Genomic DNA, 15,306 nt, shown 5'->3' with positions numbered 1-15,306 from the left:
AATCCTGCTGTAATTCAGAAGGTAACTGTGGGGTTTAGCACCTGAGAAGAGACAGATGAGCTTCTGCTTCTCTACGCCAGCTTGTTGAAGTTTTCTTGTGGGGTTTTTGGGAAGCTGTGGACAATTTCTCTATGTAGCTGGATGTACATCATGTGTTGTAACTTGCTTTGCAGCCTTCAAGCCCAATGGATCAGATGGGGAAGATGAGGCCTCAGCCATATGGAGGAAACAACCCATACACACAACAACAGGGACCTCAGGCGGGGCCACAGCAAGGACATGGCTATCCAGGACAGCCCTACGGGCCACAAACTCCCCAGAGATATCCCATGGGAATGCAAAGCAGGACGCAAAGTACAATGGGCAGCATCTCATATGCACAGCAGGTAGAGCACCCGAGCTTCTGTAGTCTCTGTTTAGTGCTGTGTCTTTTGAAGGGACCACCTTCAAGCAGGTTGGAATCAGTTGCTTAGGTAAAATGGCATTTCTTTAGGCTATGTGTTCGGTGTGATCGATGTATGAGGACCTGTGGAATCCTTGCTTCCAAGAGCAGAGCAGTGAAAAACAAGGGAAAAATAAATAGCAAGGGGACTAAGATATTCTTTCTGCTGTGTTGTGTTAACGACACAGCTGTTCTTTACAGAAGAAGAAATGACTTCAGGTCAGTTTTGGCTCATTAGATGATCCAAGTGGCTCCTGCTGGACTGTTTGCAGTATTCAAAAGGCAGCCTTTTTATTTGGAGCGAGCAGCCTTTCCTTTAAATGTTGCTATTGTTGAAGAGTGGTCAGATAGGGATCCCTAAAAACTTAGGTATGGTGCCTATTAAAATTTTATTACTGCCAAGAATAATGTCACACACAAGTGACTTTTGCTGTTGTCTCAAAAGTATCTAGGTAGTGGCATTTCCTGTACTTTCCCAGTTAACTGCTCTGCACAGGTCTCTGAATTTTTTCTTCCTGAGCATAATCTTTGTATGTGTGTGTGAATTATCTCCATAACTGGTATAACTCTTCTTCTTCTGTAGATTCCTCCTTACGGACAGCAGGGCCCCAGTGCATATGGGCAGCAAAGCCAGACTCCATACTACAACCAGCAAAGCCCTCATCCCCAACAGCAGCAGCCTCCATATTCTCAGCAGCCTCCATCCCAGACCCCTCACTCTCAGCCTTCGTATCAGCAGCAGCAACAGCCTCAGTCTCAACCTCCACAACTTCAGACATCGCAGCCTGCATATTCTCAGCAGCAGTCCCAGCCGCCCCATCAGCAATCCCCCACTCCATATCCTCAACAACAGACCACAGCCCAGCAGCATCAACAGAGTCAGCCTCCCTACTCACAGCAGCAGTCACAGTCACCCTACCAGCAGCAGCAACAAACTCAGCAGACAGCTTCCTCAGCTCTTTCTCAGCAGTCATCTTCATACCCTCAGTCACAGCCGCCGCAGCAACAGTCTGCCTACTCCCAGCAACGCTTCCCCCCTCCTCAGGTAGGCTCTCTCCTGCTTTGTTTCCTTCTGTAAGTGATTTTTTTAAAGAAACTTGGGTGAATCCTTTTCTTTGTGCATGAAAGTTGGTTGAACTACACGTCAGCAGGCTGGCTGGCATGATTACGGTAATAGATGTGCTGCCTTCTCTGTTGTGTCTAGATCTGTATCTCTCACAGAGATGTTATGATGGTAACAGGCTGAGCTGCACTAATGCTGCAGTTCTGAAGAGTGGTGTCGAGTAAATGCTGCTGGTTGGTGATACCAGTCTAAAAGATTTCATAACAGAATGGTTTTCACACTGTGGTCTGTGGAAGTTCTCCAGGTGGTCTCCAGAGCTACTTGGTTTAGCACAATAGCAGAACACAGTTTGCAGAGTGATGCTTAGATGGTGAAGGAAGAGTTTGCTCTTAAATGTAGAACTTGTGTTTAGGGAGGAGAAATAAAGCAGCAAGTGCATGGAGTTGAAGATAAAATAATGAAGATTTTTTAAAAAATAAATTGTATTTATTTTCAGCAAGGCTTCATAATATTTTAATAGTTGTGTGAAAAGCTGACTGGGACCTTTCAGGAAACATTGCAGTGCATCGAAGGTAGCTTTTGAAAAGTTGAAGATTTTAATTGAGCTGCCTTGTTTGTGTAATGAAGCACTTGGAGCTATCGTAAGGTGTTAGAAGATCAAGAAGCTAAGTGGGCAGTCTCCCAGGACAGTCTGTGTTCCTCAGGATCTGTACTAAGGCAAAGCTAGAGAATTATTGTTTTGTCATGTTTTAGACTTCTCCTCCCAACACTCTCTGTGGAGTCCAGCAGGGTTTGTCCTCCTGCAGAGCAGTAGGCACGCTGGCCTGAGCTGTTTGCTGTCTTATTTCCTGTTTTGGGCAAATGTCACCAAGGGTACATAAATCTTCCACAAAGTGAGACTACACCAGAGTGATTCCAGCAGAGCCTTTTATTTTATTGCCATTTGTGATTTTTTTTTTTTTTTTTTGTGGTTGTTTCTTGATGTTTCAGGAGTTATCTCAAGACTCATTTGGGTCCCAGGCATCATCTGCTCCCTCAATGGCTTCCAGTAAAGGGCAAGAAGATATGAACTTGAATCTTCAGTCCAGACCTTCTAGCCTGCCGGTGAGTGGTGAGCTGATCTAGAAGTGAATGGGGCGAGGGCAATCAGAAGCACAGCAGGATAAATTAGCACTGGTAGTATTCCACATGGAAATGGGAATGATGGAGGCTGCTTGTGCTTTTTACTAAGTCATTAGCTTCTGGCTTCCCACTGGAGATTAAATGTAATTTACAAAAGTAATGGATTTGAGAGTAAAGTTTAACCCTAAATACTCTGGTCTGCACGTTCTACTAAAAGATTTTTTTTTGAGCTTTCTGTTTTCAGTGTCTGAAGTACCTGACTGCTGTTAGAGTAGACCTGGACATTCAGGGGAAGGTGCTTCATTTGTATTTTGTTTTCTTGGTCCTTCAGCCCACTGTTGCAGTGGCAGTTAGCAGACCAGCAGCGTGGTTCTCTTTCTGTGTCATTGGATCCTTACACTGTTGATTTAAGCTTTTTGGTCCAATCTGACTGAACAGTTGGTGAAAAAGAGAAGTTTATTAGTACCTGGAGTGAGGAAGATCAGTCACGGATAGCTTCTTCCTTGACAGATGGAGAATTATCTTTTCTTTTGCATTCTAAATCTGCTTGTTGTATGTACAGTGAACAGTTGGGTATGAGGTTAGTGCCTAGTGTTCCAGCAGTTTTTGGATCAGAATAGTTTAACTTTGGGTTAAAACTTCATCAAGTAAGTGGAGAAGGGTTAAAAGTTAAGATTACCTTGCACAAGTTGGTCTGTGCCTCTGACTTGGGGGAAAAGTTTTGAGCTGCTGAGTTCTGATTTTGCTGGTTACTTTCATTGTAACCCGTAGGAAATGACTGAGCTTTTATTTTTTTATTTAGCCACTGGGCTCAGTCAGTTTTCGAAGCTGCAGTTGGATCAATCAGAGGAGAGTGAGCTGTGTATATAACAAAGTTATTTTTGCTCTCAGCAATGAGAACGGCTTTGTTGTGAGCCCCTTGAAATAATTTCTTTGGATTGTGGGTACAAATTGTCACCCAAAATACAAAGTGATTGTAGTTCTGGCCACCTAATGGGAGTAGTTGTGGGTTGTTTTTTTTTTTTTCTTTTTTTTTTTTCCTCCTTTTGGACCCTGATTACAAAGATTTAATTTGTTCTGAGGCCTGGGGAAAAAATCCTTTTAAATAGCATGTTTCTTTCCACTCTGCCTCTCCACAAGTTCTTCCATGTGACCCATCTTCTGGCGAAGAATGTAGGAAAAGTGAAGCCACTGAAGTAATTGAAGAAATTGCTCTAGCTCGGAACGGTGGGAAGTCCTGTTCAGTAGCATTGTTGATAGAGCCTTCATGAATCCTACCAATCAGCGCCCTCTGACTCAGATTATAGGAATTAGTTGCTCTGCTTAGCAGAAGTGGCTCCTTCTCAGCACCAAGGGGGAGTTTGTTTTTATACCTTATGGTTAAATGTATTTGGCCCCTTTCAAGTTTTCCTTTTTCCCAGGCAGTTGAAGAAAAGATAGCCATCTCTGCTGGAAGAGTGAAGGAATCTAGAAACGAGGGAATTTGGTCCAATTTAGAAGTTTTAAATGTCCACCAGTTCCTGATCCAAGTACTTTAGAGGTTTGCTGAAGAGAAATCCAGGGTGCAAAAAAATGGGTCCAGCTTTTAGAATTGGTTAGTTATATTGGTTATAAAGTAATAAAGCTCGCTTCCATTTTAAACAGATTTTCTAGTCATCTTGTTTTCCTGACTGTATCACCAAATAATTTGCATTTAAGAAATCATTCTGTCTTTGGCTTAATGAACCCTGGTACATTTTTGGACCTTCTCTTCCTTGGTAGGCAAAAATAATTAAAAAAAAAAAAGACCTTCTGCAGAAACTCACCCATATTCTTTGTGCATGTTTCATAATTCCTTGTCTACTCAGTAGGATCTTGTAGGACAAGACCAGCACTCCCGTCTGTAAATGGAGAAATACATCAGCCAGTGATGCTGTGGAATGGTTGAAAGGGAAGACCTCTGAGGTGCAGGGAAGCCAAGTCTTTCAATCTCTTGCACAAAGTTTGGCCTGGGGATGCTTAGAAACAAAAGAGCTATGTGGAAGGGTGCTATCAATTTCTTTTTATCTTCCTTATATTGCTCAGTCTGTCTGTTTTAGAAAGTTTTATCCTACTCGGGAGTATTCCTAGATCCCTGTTTTGCCATTACGTATGACTTACAGAAGCATAGTTAGTTTGTAGGCTTTTAATTTTTTGTGGAGTTCTGAGCCCTTTTCCAAGCCTCAGTGGGTGCTGTGGAATAGCTCACTGGGTATCTTGGAATCGGGGAAAATCGTGCCATGCATCATCTTTAATTAAACATAGATCAGCTCCAGCAGGAAAAGGAGGTTACTGCTTTTTAGGTTCTCATGAAGTGTTAAATTTATGTACCCGGTGCCTTTAGAAGTCTTTGGCTTTTACACATTAATATTGTACAGCAACATTAATGTTGGAATTCTAAAAAGGGGAGGAATATGTCTTAGGCTCGTACTCTCACCCTTTCAGGGAGTGGTGATCTCCTAGATGGTGACATTGTCAAGTTGTTCAACTCCTTTGAGCTCTTGTTGTTCAACTCCTTGAGCTCTTCGTTAGGATCTGCCTGAGAAATGTCACGTTGATCGTTCTGGGTGAGGGTCTTCAAGGTACCCTCTCAATAATGGGTTTTGTGTCACTAACTGAAGTTTTTCCTGATGATGTTCTCATATTCAAACTTTTAACAGCAGAAGAGTCAATTTCTCTTAATGCTTTTTCTGCTCATCTGTAAGTAGCAAAATGTCTGGTCTTCCATTTCTGCTTGTGTTACAGGCTGTTCTAGCTTCAGTATTTCCTGGTTTGTTGTTCCCTTTCTGAAGATTATACTTGCTGTGTTTTTTGGGGAGAATGCTGCCACTAACTTGAATTCACTGATGCCTTTTAAAGAGGAATGCATCCATGCGAGTGTCCTGGCTGGTATTCTTCTCCTCTAGCAGGCTAGGTGAAGAATTTCTCTGAAGAATTTGCTGCTTCCCTAGGGAGGCTCTGTCAGGCTTGCAGCTAAACTAAACTGAGATTGCTATTGTGTATGGGAGAAGTGAAGTGTAGTCTTTTGTGTCTGGGTGTAATAGAGGAACAGTAATCCTTAGTATAAATCTGTTTCTCCCAGGAGATTCCCTAGTCTCTTCTCTTTAGCAAAAAATTCTTCCTGGCAAGTTGCATCCAGTTTATTTGGTGTCTTTTTGCCTTTTGAGGTTTGGATTCTGAGTCTGTAGGAGTTGAATATTTCCAGCTATCAATTACCTTCTGCTTAGACATGGAAGGTGCTGGTAGCAAGTATAAGAGAAGCAAGTAGGGTGCTAGGACATGCATTTGGGTTTGGATTAGCAAATAAGTTCTGCTGCAAAGTTCTCTGGAGTTTTAGGTTTGCTGGGAGGAATTTGGTATCTCATTATGGAACATGCAACAGATAGTTATCTTGCCCCGGTCTCTGTCTCCTGGGCTGCCTTGAAGGAGTTGAGTGCAAGTTTCTGATGTCTTTGAGATGGATGAGGAGTAGAGCATCGAGGCAGTGGTTACCACATCAGGCTGTTGGTACCTTCCCAACCACAGAAGGCTGGTATCTGTGGTGGTAGGATTTCCAGGTTGACCCCAAAAGCCATTTATAAAGCAAAGCTGATGTGGTGCCAGTGTGTACTGGCTTGTATCTGCTTTTTAGTGGATCTTCTGGGATTTCTTCAGTGAAACTTTCCTATCTCTGGAAACCAAAACTTTTGTGAGAGGTATTGTTTGCAGCAATTCTTGGGTAGGAAAGGTTCTACATGGGGTGGGAGTTCTGTCCAAACCAGAAGATGGATACTGGCAAGGTTTTGGTTTTGAAGGTCCTGAAATAGGGTGGGGGGTTTTTTTGTTACAGCGAATATGTAATGAAGCAAACTGGGGCAGCTTGGACAGAAGTTTCAGAATTCCCACCCCAGAATGTCCTTAGTTAGTTTTGGTCAGTGTACTGCATAGCCTGAGGGAGGAACTTCATCCCTGTTCTGGGAAACTTCTTTTCATCTCGATGTGAAGTGAGAATCGTTTCAATCTCAGTGTTTTGCACTCTTGGAAAAAGGTTTTACTTATTCTGCTGCGTTTCACTTGGGTTATTTCTGATTTTAGATCTGAAAAGCGTCTTGTCGATCGCAGAAAGGAATATAACCAACTGAAAACAAATTCCTGATCCGTGTTTAACTTCGGAACGTGCATTCTGATCTTGGGTCTTTGCAGTGTGGATTTACAAAACTAGGGTTTGTGGGGAGGGGAGAGGAATGAGGCTGCAGAGTTTTGGCTTGTGCAGAAAGAACCTTTCTGTGAATATCCCCAGCAGTTGTGGGGTATTTTTTGTTTGATTACCTCTTCCTTTCTGAAGTAGTTTCTAAATTTGGACACTGGAGGTTGGGACGGAAGCACCGTTTGGATTTTCCATCCTTACAAAGTGGTCATTTCAACTTGTACTCTGTAGGTACTTGAAGTGGAATAAAGTTGAGCTCTGTCAGCTGTGTCCCCTGACCTGGAAATAATCAATGCAACAGGCTGAAATGCAGCAAAAAACTGTCTCAGAGCTGCAGTGGATGAGGAGGGAGGTGCAGCCCAGGAAGTGAACATTTTCTTAAAAATTCTTTGAGCTTAAAATTAATCATTTTGACAATTTTTTTTGGGGGGGAGGGGAAAAGAACCTTTTATAGTTGAATCTGCTGGTCACTTCAAGTGCTTTTATTTTTTTGCCTTTTCTTTTTATTTTTTCTTTTCCCCCCATATGGGACTTCCTGCTTCTGTTTGGTTTGTATTTGGCCTTTTGAGCTTGTCTTATTGCTTGCCTTAAGAGAGGGATTAGTGATGTATGCATTTCAAAGCAGAGTGGTTGCATGCTGTGGTGCCTGGGCATCACAGTGGATATGCAGATAAACACACCAGCACCCGGAGGCTTTCCCCGAGGAACACAATACCTGAAACACTGGTATTGGAGAGATTGGTGCATTCCAGTTTATGCTGATATGAAGGTTTCTATCCCAAGTTATGATGATAAAAAGAGTTGAAAATGGGGTCTTTTTCTTGATCAAGGCTCTTCTACCTGACCTTTTCTTGATGTGTGATTGTAGCTGTCATTTTTGTGTGGTTTCTTGAGAAGACTGTGTCTTTTTTTTTTAAAGTGTTGTTTTGTTTTGCTAATAACCTCTACAGCTAGGAGACCATGAAGTGCTGCTCACAAACCAACCCTAATCTTCCACACAACCCACCCCTATTCTCCCAGCCACTCCAGTGACATGTTTTGCGCCTGTGACCTGCTTCTCAGGGTTGTTCAGCTATTTGTCCATGTGGCAGTTTTCTCTCCTCCCACCCCTTCCTCCGGGTTTGAACTCAGCTAATCCAACCCGGTGCTGGGGAGGAAACTCCCCACCCTGTGCTGTATCCCTCGGGCCTGCTCCGGGCTGCCTGGAGCCCTCCACCACCAAGAAATGTCCCTTTCCCGACGATGCCTTTTTGGAGCCGCTGATGCAGCTTCGCGGGAGCCTGCGCTGGCAGCCGGTTGCGCTATGCTCGATGCCGGGCTCGTTTCCTGTTTCTATTCTGGTCACAAGCAGCTCAGCTCTGCTTCCTGCCTGCACGCCTCGCACAGATTCCCCTAACGCCCAGCCTTTCGTTTTCTTAGGAGCGATTTCGGTTACGGACCCAACTGAAAGAGGAGACGGTGACCTCTGCGTGGAGGTGGGCGGCGGGGACGGCTGGCAGCTCGATCAGGAGAGGACGGGCTCTTGTTCTTGTAGGCCCGGATGGAGTGACTAGGCGGGTCAGTGTTTAATCAGGAAATTGCTGTAGGATGACCAGTTCTGATCTTGGATCCTGAACAATAGTCTGTGCTCTGTCACACGCAGCCCCTGCGCTGCCGCAGCCTGGAAATACAGAGCTGCTCCTTGCGCCGTAGCTGCTGAAGCACACGCCTCGCGAGGTGACTCTCCAATTTTGAACGTGCTTTCAATAAGCTCCTTGTTTGTTGTAGGGCAGGGAAATGAGTTTTTTCAGTTCCTTTTTGCTGCTGACTTGGTGTCATTGGAGACTCTTGAAAATATGTGGAAGTCTCTTGTCAGTCCGATGCTGGACATACTAGCCTCATCCTCTTCCCATTCCATCAAAATTGAACCCTGGCAGAGGTCCCACACGGTGCAAGGGAGGGAGAGTCCACGTTGGTGTGACCTTCATCTGCTGCGTGGAGCAGTTGCAGGGATAAATGAAGGTGTTTAACTTTGGCTGACAGCTCTGCACGCGGTTTAAATGCTGCCACACCTGAGCTTTCAGTTTACAGGCGTCATTTTCCTGTTAATATCCCTTTGGCGTGCTGGATTGACTTGTCTTGGAGACATGCACGATTGTAAATGCCGTGGAGAAAACTGTTTCCACATGGTGCTCAAATGTGGGGCATGGCAGGAGCCCAAGGTTTGGTCTGCTCTGCTCCCTTCCTTGCAGTGGCCGCGCTGCTCGGATGCGCTTCTGCCCGCACCCTTATGGGTACAAGGTTCACGCTGTGATTTCAAACAAGTCCTGGTAATTGGAGGAGGAATTGTGTTAATTGGTTTTTATTATAATTTTGAATCAGGTCTTACCCAAGCAAAATAGAAACCTTTATTTAAAAAAGGGAAAAAAAAAAAAGAAAAAAAGTTGAATTTCCTGAAATGACAAGAAGTGACATCTCTAGGAATTGACTGTTCTGGCACCCTGACCCCGAGGGTAGCACTGGGCGTACGTCAGCGTCTGGCCTGGGCCAGGTTTCCATGGTTATGTTACCTCTTCCTGTGCTCACTCGCTGTTCTGAGCCAGGCCGAGAGGAGAATTTCTTTGATTCTTTCCAAAATGTGTCTTCAGTTTCTCTGTCCTGTCCAGATCAGCGGTACCTGGGCACAGGTGTGATGTCACTGACAGGTTCTAGAGATGCTCCAGCTGGCAGTGCCGTGGGGCTCAGCCGTAGCCCCTCGTGTCACTCCATCGCTGCCTCCCCGCAGGTAGGACAGGCTTTGGGAAGGAGCTGCCAGCTTTCAGCTGTCTCTGCAGCAGTTTTTTTCCAGTGAGAAGACCACCAGATTTATCAGGCTTGCAAATAACTGATGCCTTAGAAATACTGTTCTCTCCTAAAATCTTTTCTCCTTCTGCATTTTTAGAAATTAATTCTGCCCCTCTTAATTCTTTCAAAGAGGCTGATAACAATACGAGAAGCTGACTTGTCTTAAAATCCAAAGTGTTGGTCTGAACAGGGGCCTTTTCAATGTTTTAATTATTTCGACCTCCTGCCTTTTCTGCATTTCTTTGCCCACCCTAACTCGTGTGGTTGGCATGGTGGCATAGTCACATGCTGAGATGACTAAATGCTTTGGAGTCTAAATTGAACACATCAGAGACTGGAAAGCGCCTTCCAGAGGAAGCACTGCTGGGGAATTGGAGTATCCTTACGACTGGCAAGAGGAGGGTAGCTTCCTGCCTCTTACGTGATTTGTCTTCAGACTGAAGTAGAATACTTAAAAAACCTCTGGAAGAAAAAGAAAAGCTCTTGAAATAAACAGGTTGTGCTTTGTCATCTAGTTTCTCACTTGCACTTGTCTTCCCAAGGCCTGGTGTCAGACCAGCCTTTCCGACTGATGGCATCAACTCGTAGGTCTCACTCCTCCTGCATCCCCAGCACCCTCCCAAAACACTGGTGTTGCTGAGAACATCCTCTGATGCTGCTGCCATGTTGCTGCTCCTTGTGCCTGGGGTTCTCTATGTTTCTTTCCTGCAACTTGTTTTAGGGTCAGTGTTACTGTTGAAGCTGGAGATTTTATCCTTTGGTATAGGATGGCTGGGCCAACTTCTGTGTTAGCCAAAGTGACACCACTCTGTCAAGCAAAACTTCAGCAATTGCCACTGCTGCTTGGAATACTTCATATGGTTAGATACACCTAGGAGTACTTTTTAGAAGCTGAACAGCTTTCAAAGGGTTAAATGGAAACTGTTTTCTGGAGAGTGTTGCTGCTTTGTTTCCCAGGGTCCTGCAGAAGAGCTCAGCACCCAGTGCTCCCCGAGTGGGAATGCTGGCCTTCCACACAGTGGGTTTTCCCTTCAGCGACATCTTGTTCTACGGATGAATCATGTTCCTCCTTCTATACTTTGTGCTGCAACTACAGCTTTCGAATCTCTCCTCTCTAAAGAAGGACAATCTGAAATTTGTGTCTGCTCAGTCTTTGGAGGTGGAAGAAAGTTTTTTTTTCCCCCCCCCCCCCCCCCCTTTTTTTTTTTCTGTTTTTAAATTTTATTTGGAGGGGGAGGAGAAGGAGGGGTGGCACAGGGTAGGAGCAGTAGATGTGATTAAAGCTCCTGCCGAGTAGATCTGTGGGAGTGGAGTATCGACCTCTGAAAAATCAATGGCTGCTGCGGTAGCAGTGCTGGCTGTTTTGCAAGGTCTCTCGTTGCAGGAATGTAGTAAAGCCAGCAGCACTTCCGTCTGTCCTCCTCTCCTTTTTTTTTTTATTTTGTACCTGCTTTCTGCCAAATGACCAGACTCACCTAGATTTACTGAGGTGGATTAGAACAGCAGCTTATTTTTGCAATCAGAGTAAAATTTCTTGTGTGACACTGAGCTCCTCCTCCTGACAGCCTCCTTTCCAAATGCTCTTTTTCCTGCAGTGCAGCTAGAGCCAGCAGCTTCTCCCAGTTTGTCTAAAGCCAGCCTGGAAGAATGAGCTTTTCAGTTGCTTTTTTGAGCAAGGAAACTGCATGAATTTCTCCTGCATTTTCTAGTCCCCATCTTAGGTTTGTAATTCTCGGTGCTGATGCCTGAGAGGAGCTTAAACTCCTCATAAGGGAAGGGAACATGGACTCCATCGAGCAGAGGCTGAAGCCTGGGTAGTGTTACCTTCCTGGTATTTGTTTTAGTGGGCAGGTGTCTTTCTCTTGAAGTAGTAAAAGTCTGGCACTTGTTTCCTTTACCCAAGGACTGCTTGGATGAGTAAGCAGCATGCAATAGGTCCTGAATGTTTTTACACATGCTTAGTTTTGTAACCAGGATCCTGGGTTTTCCTCCAAAAGAGCTTGCTGCAGAACCTGAGAACTGTCTAGTTTGTAGTTGCTCATACGTGGTCCTTGCTCAGATCAGAGATTGAGCTTCCAGGGATGTACCTGAGGAGCCAAACCCAGTGATTTCATTGCATTATTAAATCACTTTGTTCCTTCCGATCACTGATCTTGTCCCATTTCACAGGGGGATAGAAGAGGCAAGGCCATGAATTTAAAAAGCTTTCATAAAACACAGATGTGTATGGTGCAACTTGTGCTAGTGTGGCAGTGATCTTCCTGGGCATTCCCTATTTTTCATGCCAGTAGAAAGTCATCTTTCCATGTTAAACTAAAAGCAAAACTTTTCAGTGCCTCAGAGAATAAGAGGTGAGAGCTACGTGGCAGTGGAGGAAAGCTGTATGTGGTCAAGCTTGTGTTGCTGGGCTTTGGTTATATTTGATTAGTCTTTAGTCGTCTTGGGTAGCTCAGGAACGTGGATGAACGTGCTTCCCACACGTGTACAGACACAAAATCGATAACAGGTGAAGTGTCAGCTTAAAAAATACATATTTTTGGTTTCTACTGCACTCCTTCCAAAGTGTGACCGAGTACAGAGGACTGGGGAACAAAGTGTTAACAGGATCTTCCTCTTCACCTTAAATTCCAGAAATGTTCTTGATGTGGTGAGAGGTTTTATTGGAGAGACATCCTACATGCATCCTTCCTCCTCCTCCCCTTTGTCTCTTGTCCAGCCCCTGTGCTCACCAAGAGTGATGATCATCCAGAAGGTGGTTCTGGTGCTGTAAAGATGGATTTGTTACCTTCTGCACATTAACTGATGGTAGAAGAGCAGAGTGAGGTGAATGGTGGTCTTCCCTGGGCAAACGTGTCCATTTTTGGGATAGAACAAGACTTGGAGATCTGCTTTGGCTTTGGGATAGTTCACTTCCTTCTCATGGCAGTGGTAGGACTTCACCTTGCTGCCCAGGGTGTTCAGTGAAACTGCAGCTGCCTAACAAATACCAAGAGCCAGTGTTCAGTGGGTTTTCTGTTTGTGGTGACACATACTGATGGGCTTTGTCAGAATTTCAAAGCATGGCAGGTGAAATGGAGCTGGTGGTGACGCAGGGCTTTGCAGGAGTGCGGGCCTGAGACACAGAGTAAGTGGGAAGGCTGTGACAGGCTGCAGGGCCCTTTCCAGACCCTTCTGTCACATGTGGAAATCTCAAGTCAGCTTTGCAAGGTGTCTCCTTGGAGTCTGGTGTGAATGGAGCACGGTGAGGTCTCCAGGCCGCTTTGTGTTAGGAGATAGAGCACTTTGTGAAGCATAAGATGTGGGATTTGGTTGTCTGTACTGTAGAAGGAGGAAGGAGTCTATCCATTTCCCCAGAATAGCAGGGAGATCCTGGCTTGCCAGTCAGCTGTGTAATTTTTGTGATACAGAAGGCTGAGGTATTTTGGGTGTGGAAATAAAGGGGAAGGAAAGGACAAGCTTGTGATTTTTAAGTGTTGATAGTTCTTGAAAAAGAAACTGCAGAGAAGATGAAATTGTAATAGAAAGTGGATATTTTCAATTAGTCAGAAGCAACGAAGAGGCTTTTTCCCTTTCAGGAAGAATTGGGGAATAAATTTTGCCATTGTTCTCTGGTCTTACTTGTAAGCATCTGTATGGAACCAACTGGCCTTACAGAATTTATAAGCTCCACCACATGCTTCGTCTCCAGATCATAATTTCCTTGAGTGCTATCTAGTGATCTGACAGTGCCTACAATCATTGCAGCCTGACCGCGTTCCTTCCCTCTTCCCCCACGCTTCTCATATGCACTTAGGTTGGGGATGGGCAGGGGAGTAGTAGAGGAAGGCTGCAGTCCCTGGTGAGGAGATCAGTTTGCTTTCTGGTCAGTCTTCCTGCTCTTCCAGATCAGTGGGATGGGCCAGAGTGAAGCCTTGAATCTCTTCTCCTCTGGGGTTTTCTTACCTTGATCTTAAGTATTTCTTGTTGTTTCATCTTTATGTTTGTTTAACAAATGAACTTGTATCAGATAGTGAAATGGTGGTTCCTCTTTTCATATAAAAGAACCCTTGCTGTTTCCAGCATCAACTAACCAGCTCCCTTTTGTTGGTCATGCCAGGACTTGCAACCCTTTCCCTGAGATAGATGAACTCCCTTGCCCCCTCCTTTGGGTACCAGATTGTGTGATTTCAGGCATGGTTTTGTTGTGGTGTGAAAAGAAGGTGTTAGCTGCTGAGTCCTTGTTTGTCAGCAGTACTGACAAACTCATGCTGGCATCGGAGAGGGTTGGGCAACCAATCGCAGCTGGAACAGTTATCGTTTCAGGGTCCCTGTGGGCTTCCGCTATCAGGTCACATCCCAAAATAACACTGGGCAGTATTTCAAGTGAAGAAACTCAGGCTTTGGGGCTGCAGCCAGCCTGGAGTGTGAGATTCTGTGTGAAATAGTTGGAATCCCTCCAGCGTTTTTGATCTGCATGGCAGATGAGCAATAAAATGCATAAAAAAACACATTGGAAACACGTGAGGAAATTCTCCAGACCCTGACGTTTCCTTCAAGTTGGCAGAGTTACTGCTGTCGAGCCTCACCTCCTGTCTCGGCTCCATTGGCTGTGCTCGCCGGGAGGAGGGAAGAGGAGAGCCCTTCTCCTGCTGCTGCCGTGTCTTTCCAGGTCTCCTCCTGATGCTCTGTGGGAGGTAAATAAAACCTCACTGGCCCTCTCCTCTTGGGCTTGATCCAGAACCCATTGACAGCAGCAGGTCTCCATTATTTCAATGAGATTTCCTTTTTTTTTTTTAAAGGCTTCCCTGCTACAGCTGTCCTTAAAACGCTCTGTAGAGAGATGGAGAGATTTCTTTTTCCCCTGGTTTGTTGTGCACTTGAGCAAATGTGAGGGTGTCCTTTAGGTTTAGTTAAAAAAAACCAACAACAACAACAAAAAAACCCAACCAAACAAAAAAAAAAACCTCAAAACCACTTCTGTGCCTTGATGGTTGGCATCCTGAGAAAATAACTTGATAGGTGGAAAACAGCTCCTTACTGATGAGCTCCTTGCACTTAGCGTTCCAGTCCCTGCTCCTCTCCTTCCCCGTGCAGGAGTCGCACTTCTGAGAAACCTAATAACAGACTCAGAAAATGTTGCTGTGCTGGCAGAGCATTTCTGTGCTGGGAAATGACTTTATTGTTGGAATTCATAAAACTTAGAGATCTTTAGAGGTGAAAGTCACTTAATGAGTTACTTGATTTTTATGGTCTTGTTTCAATTCATGTCCTAACATCCAAGAAAGGTTGACGTGTAATTCACTTTTAACTTACTCAGACTGATGATCTAAGTCTGATCCGCAGCCGTATAGCTAGAAGGCCTCTGTTTCCTCTATGTGAGGTCCGTGATGGTATGCTAGCAATGCAGAGGGGCCCTCGCTCTCATGTCTAGAGCAACCCTGTATTAACCTGCTTAATTAAAACTGAATGTTTTTAAATGACTTACAGTACTATAGGTTAAGCTTTGATGCATAGGCAAGGTCGAAGACATCAGCTTTCAAGATTGCTATCTAGTTACTTAGGAGTTAATTTTCAAACAGTTTTTAACGTTGCTTCATTTTATGTCTTGCAGATATTTTTGTGCCTGGCATTACTGAGTCACAGGCTCTCAGTCTGCCTGGTTCATGTATGAAT

General features: G+C 44.6%; 1 protein-coding gene across 1 annotated transcript in view; it reads left to right on the top strand.

The window, feature by feature from the left end:
* The first annotated feature begins 176 nt into the window (after positions 1–176).
* ARID1A (AT-rich interaction domain 1A) overlaps positions 177–15,306 on the top strand; it is a 36,037-nt gene continuing 20,907 nt past the window's right edge. The window contains exons 1-3 of the mRNA XM_010169165.2: positions 177–386; positions 1,026–1,487; positions 2,496–2,609. Coding sequence (XP_010167467.1) covers positions 186–386; positions 1,026–1,487; positions 2,496–2,609 — 777 coding nt within the window. The 5' untranslated portion in view covers positions 177–185. The remainder of the gene's footprint in view (positions 387–1,025; positions 1,488–2,495; positions 2,610–15,306) is intronic.

This window comes from Antrostomus carolinensis, unplaced genomic scaffold, assembly GCF_000700745.2.
Source record: "Antrostomus carolinensis isolate BGI_N321 unplaced genomic scaffold, ASM70074v2 scaffold39375, whole genome shotgun sequence".
Classification (NCBI taxonomy): domain Eukaryota; kingdom Metazoa; phylum Chordata; class Aves; order Caprimulgiformes; family Caprimulgidae; genus Antrostomus; species Antrostomus carolinensis.
This window is presented reverse-complemented; position numbering and strand designations above follow the sequence as displayed.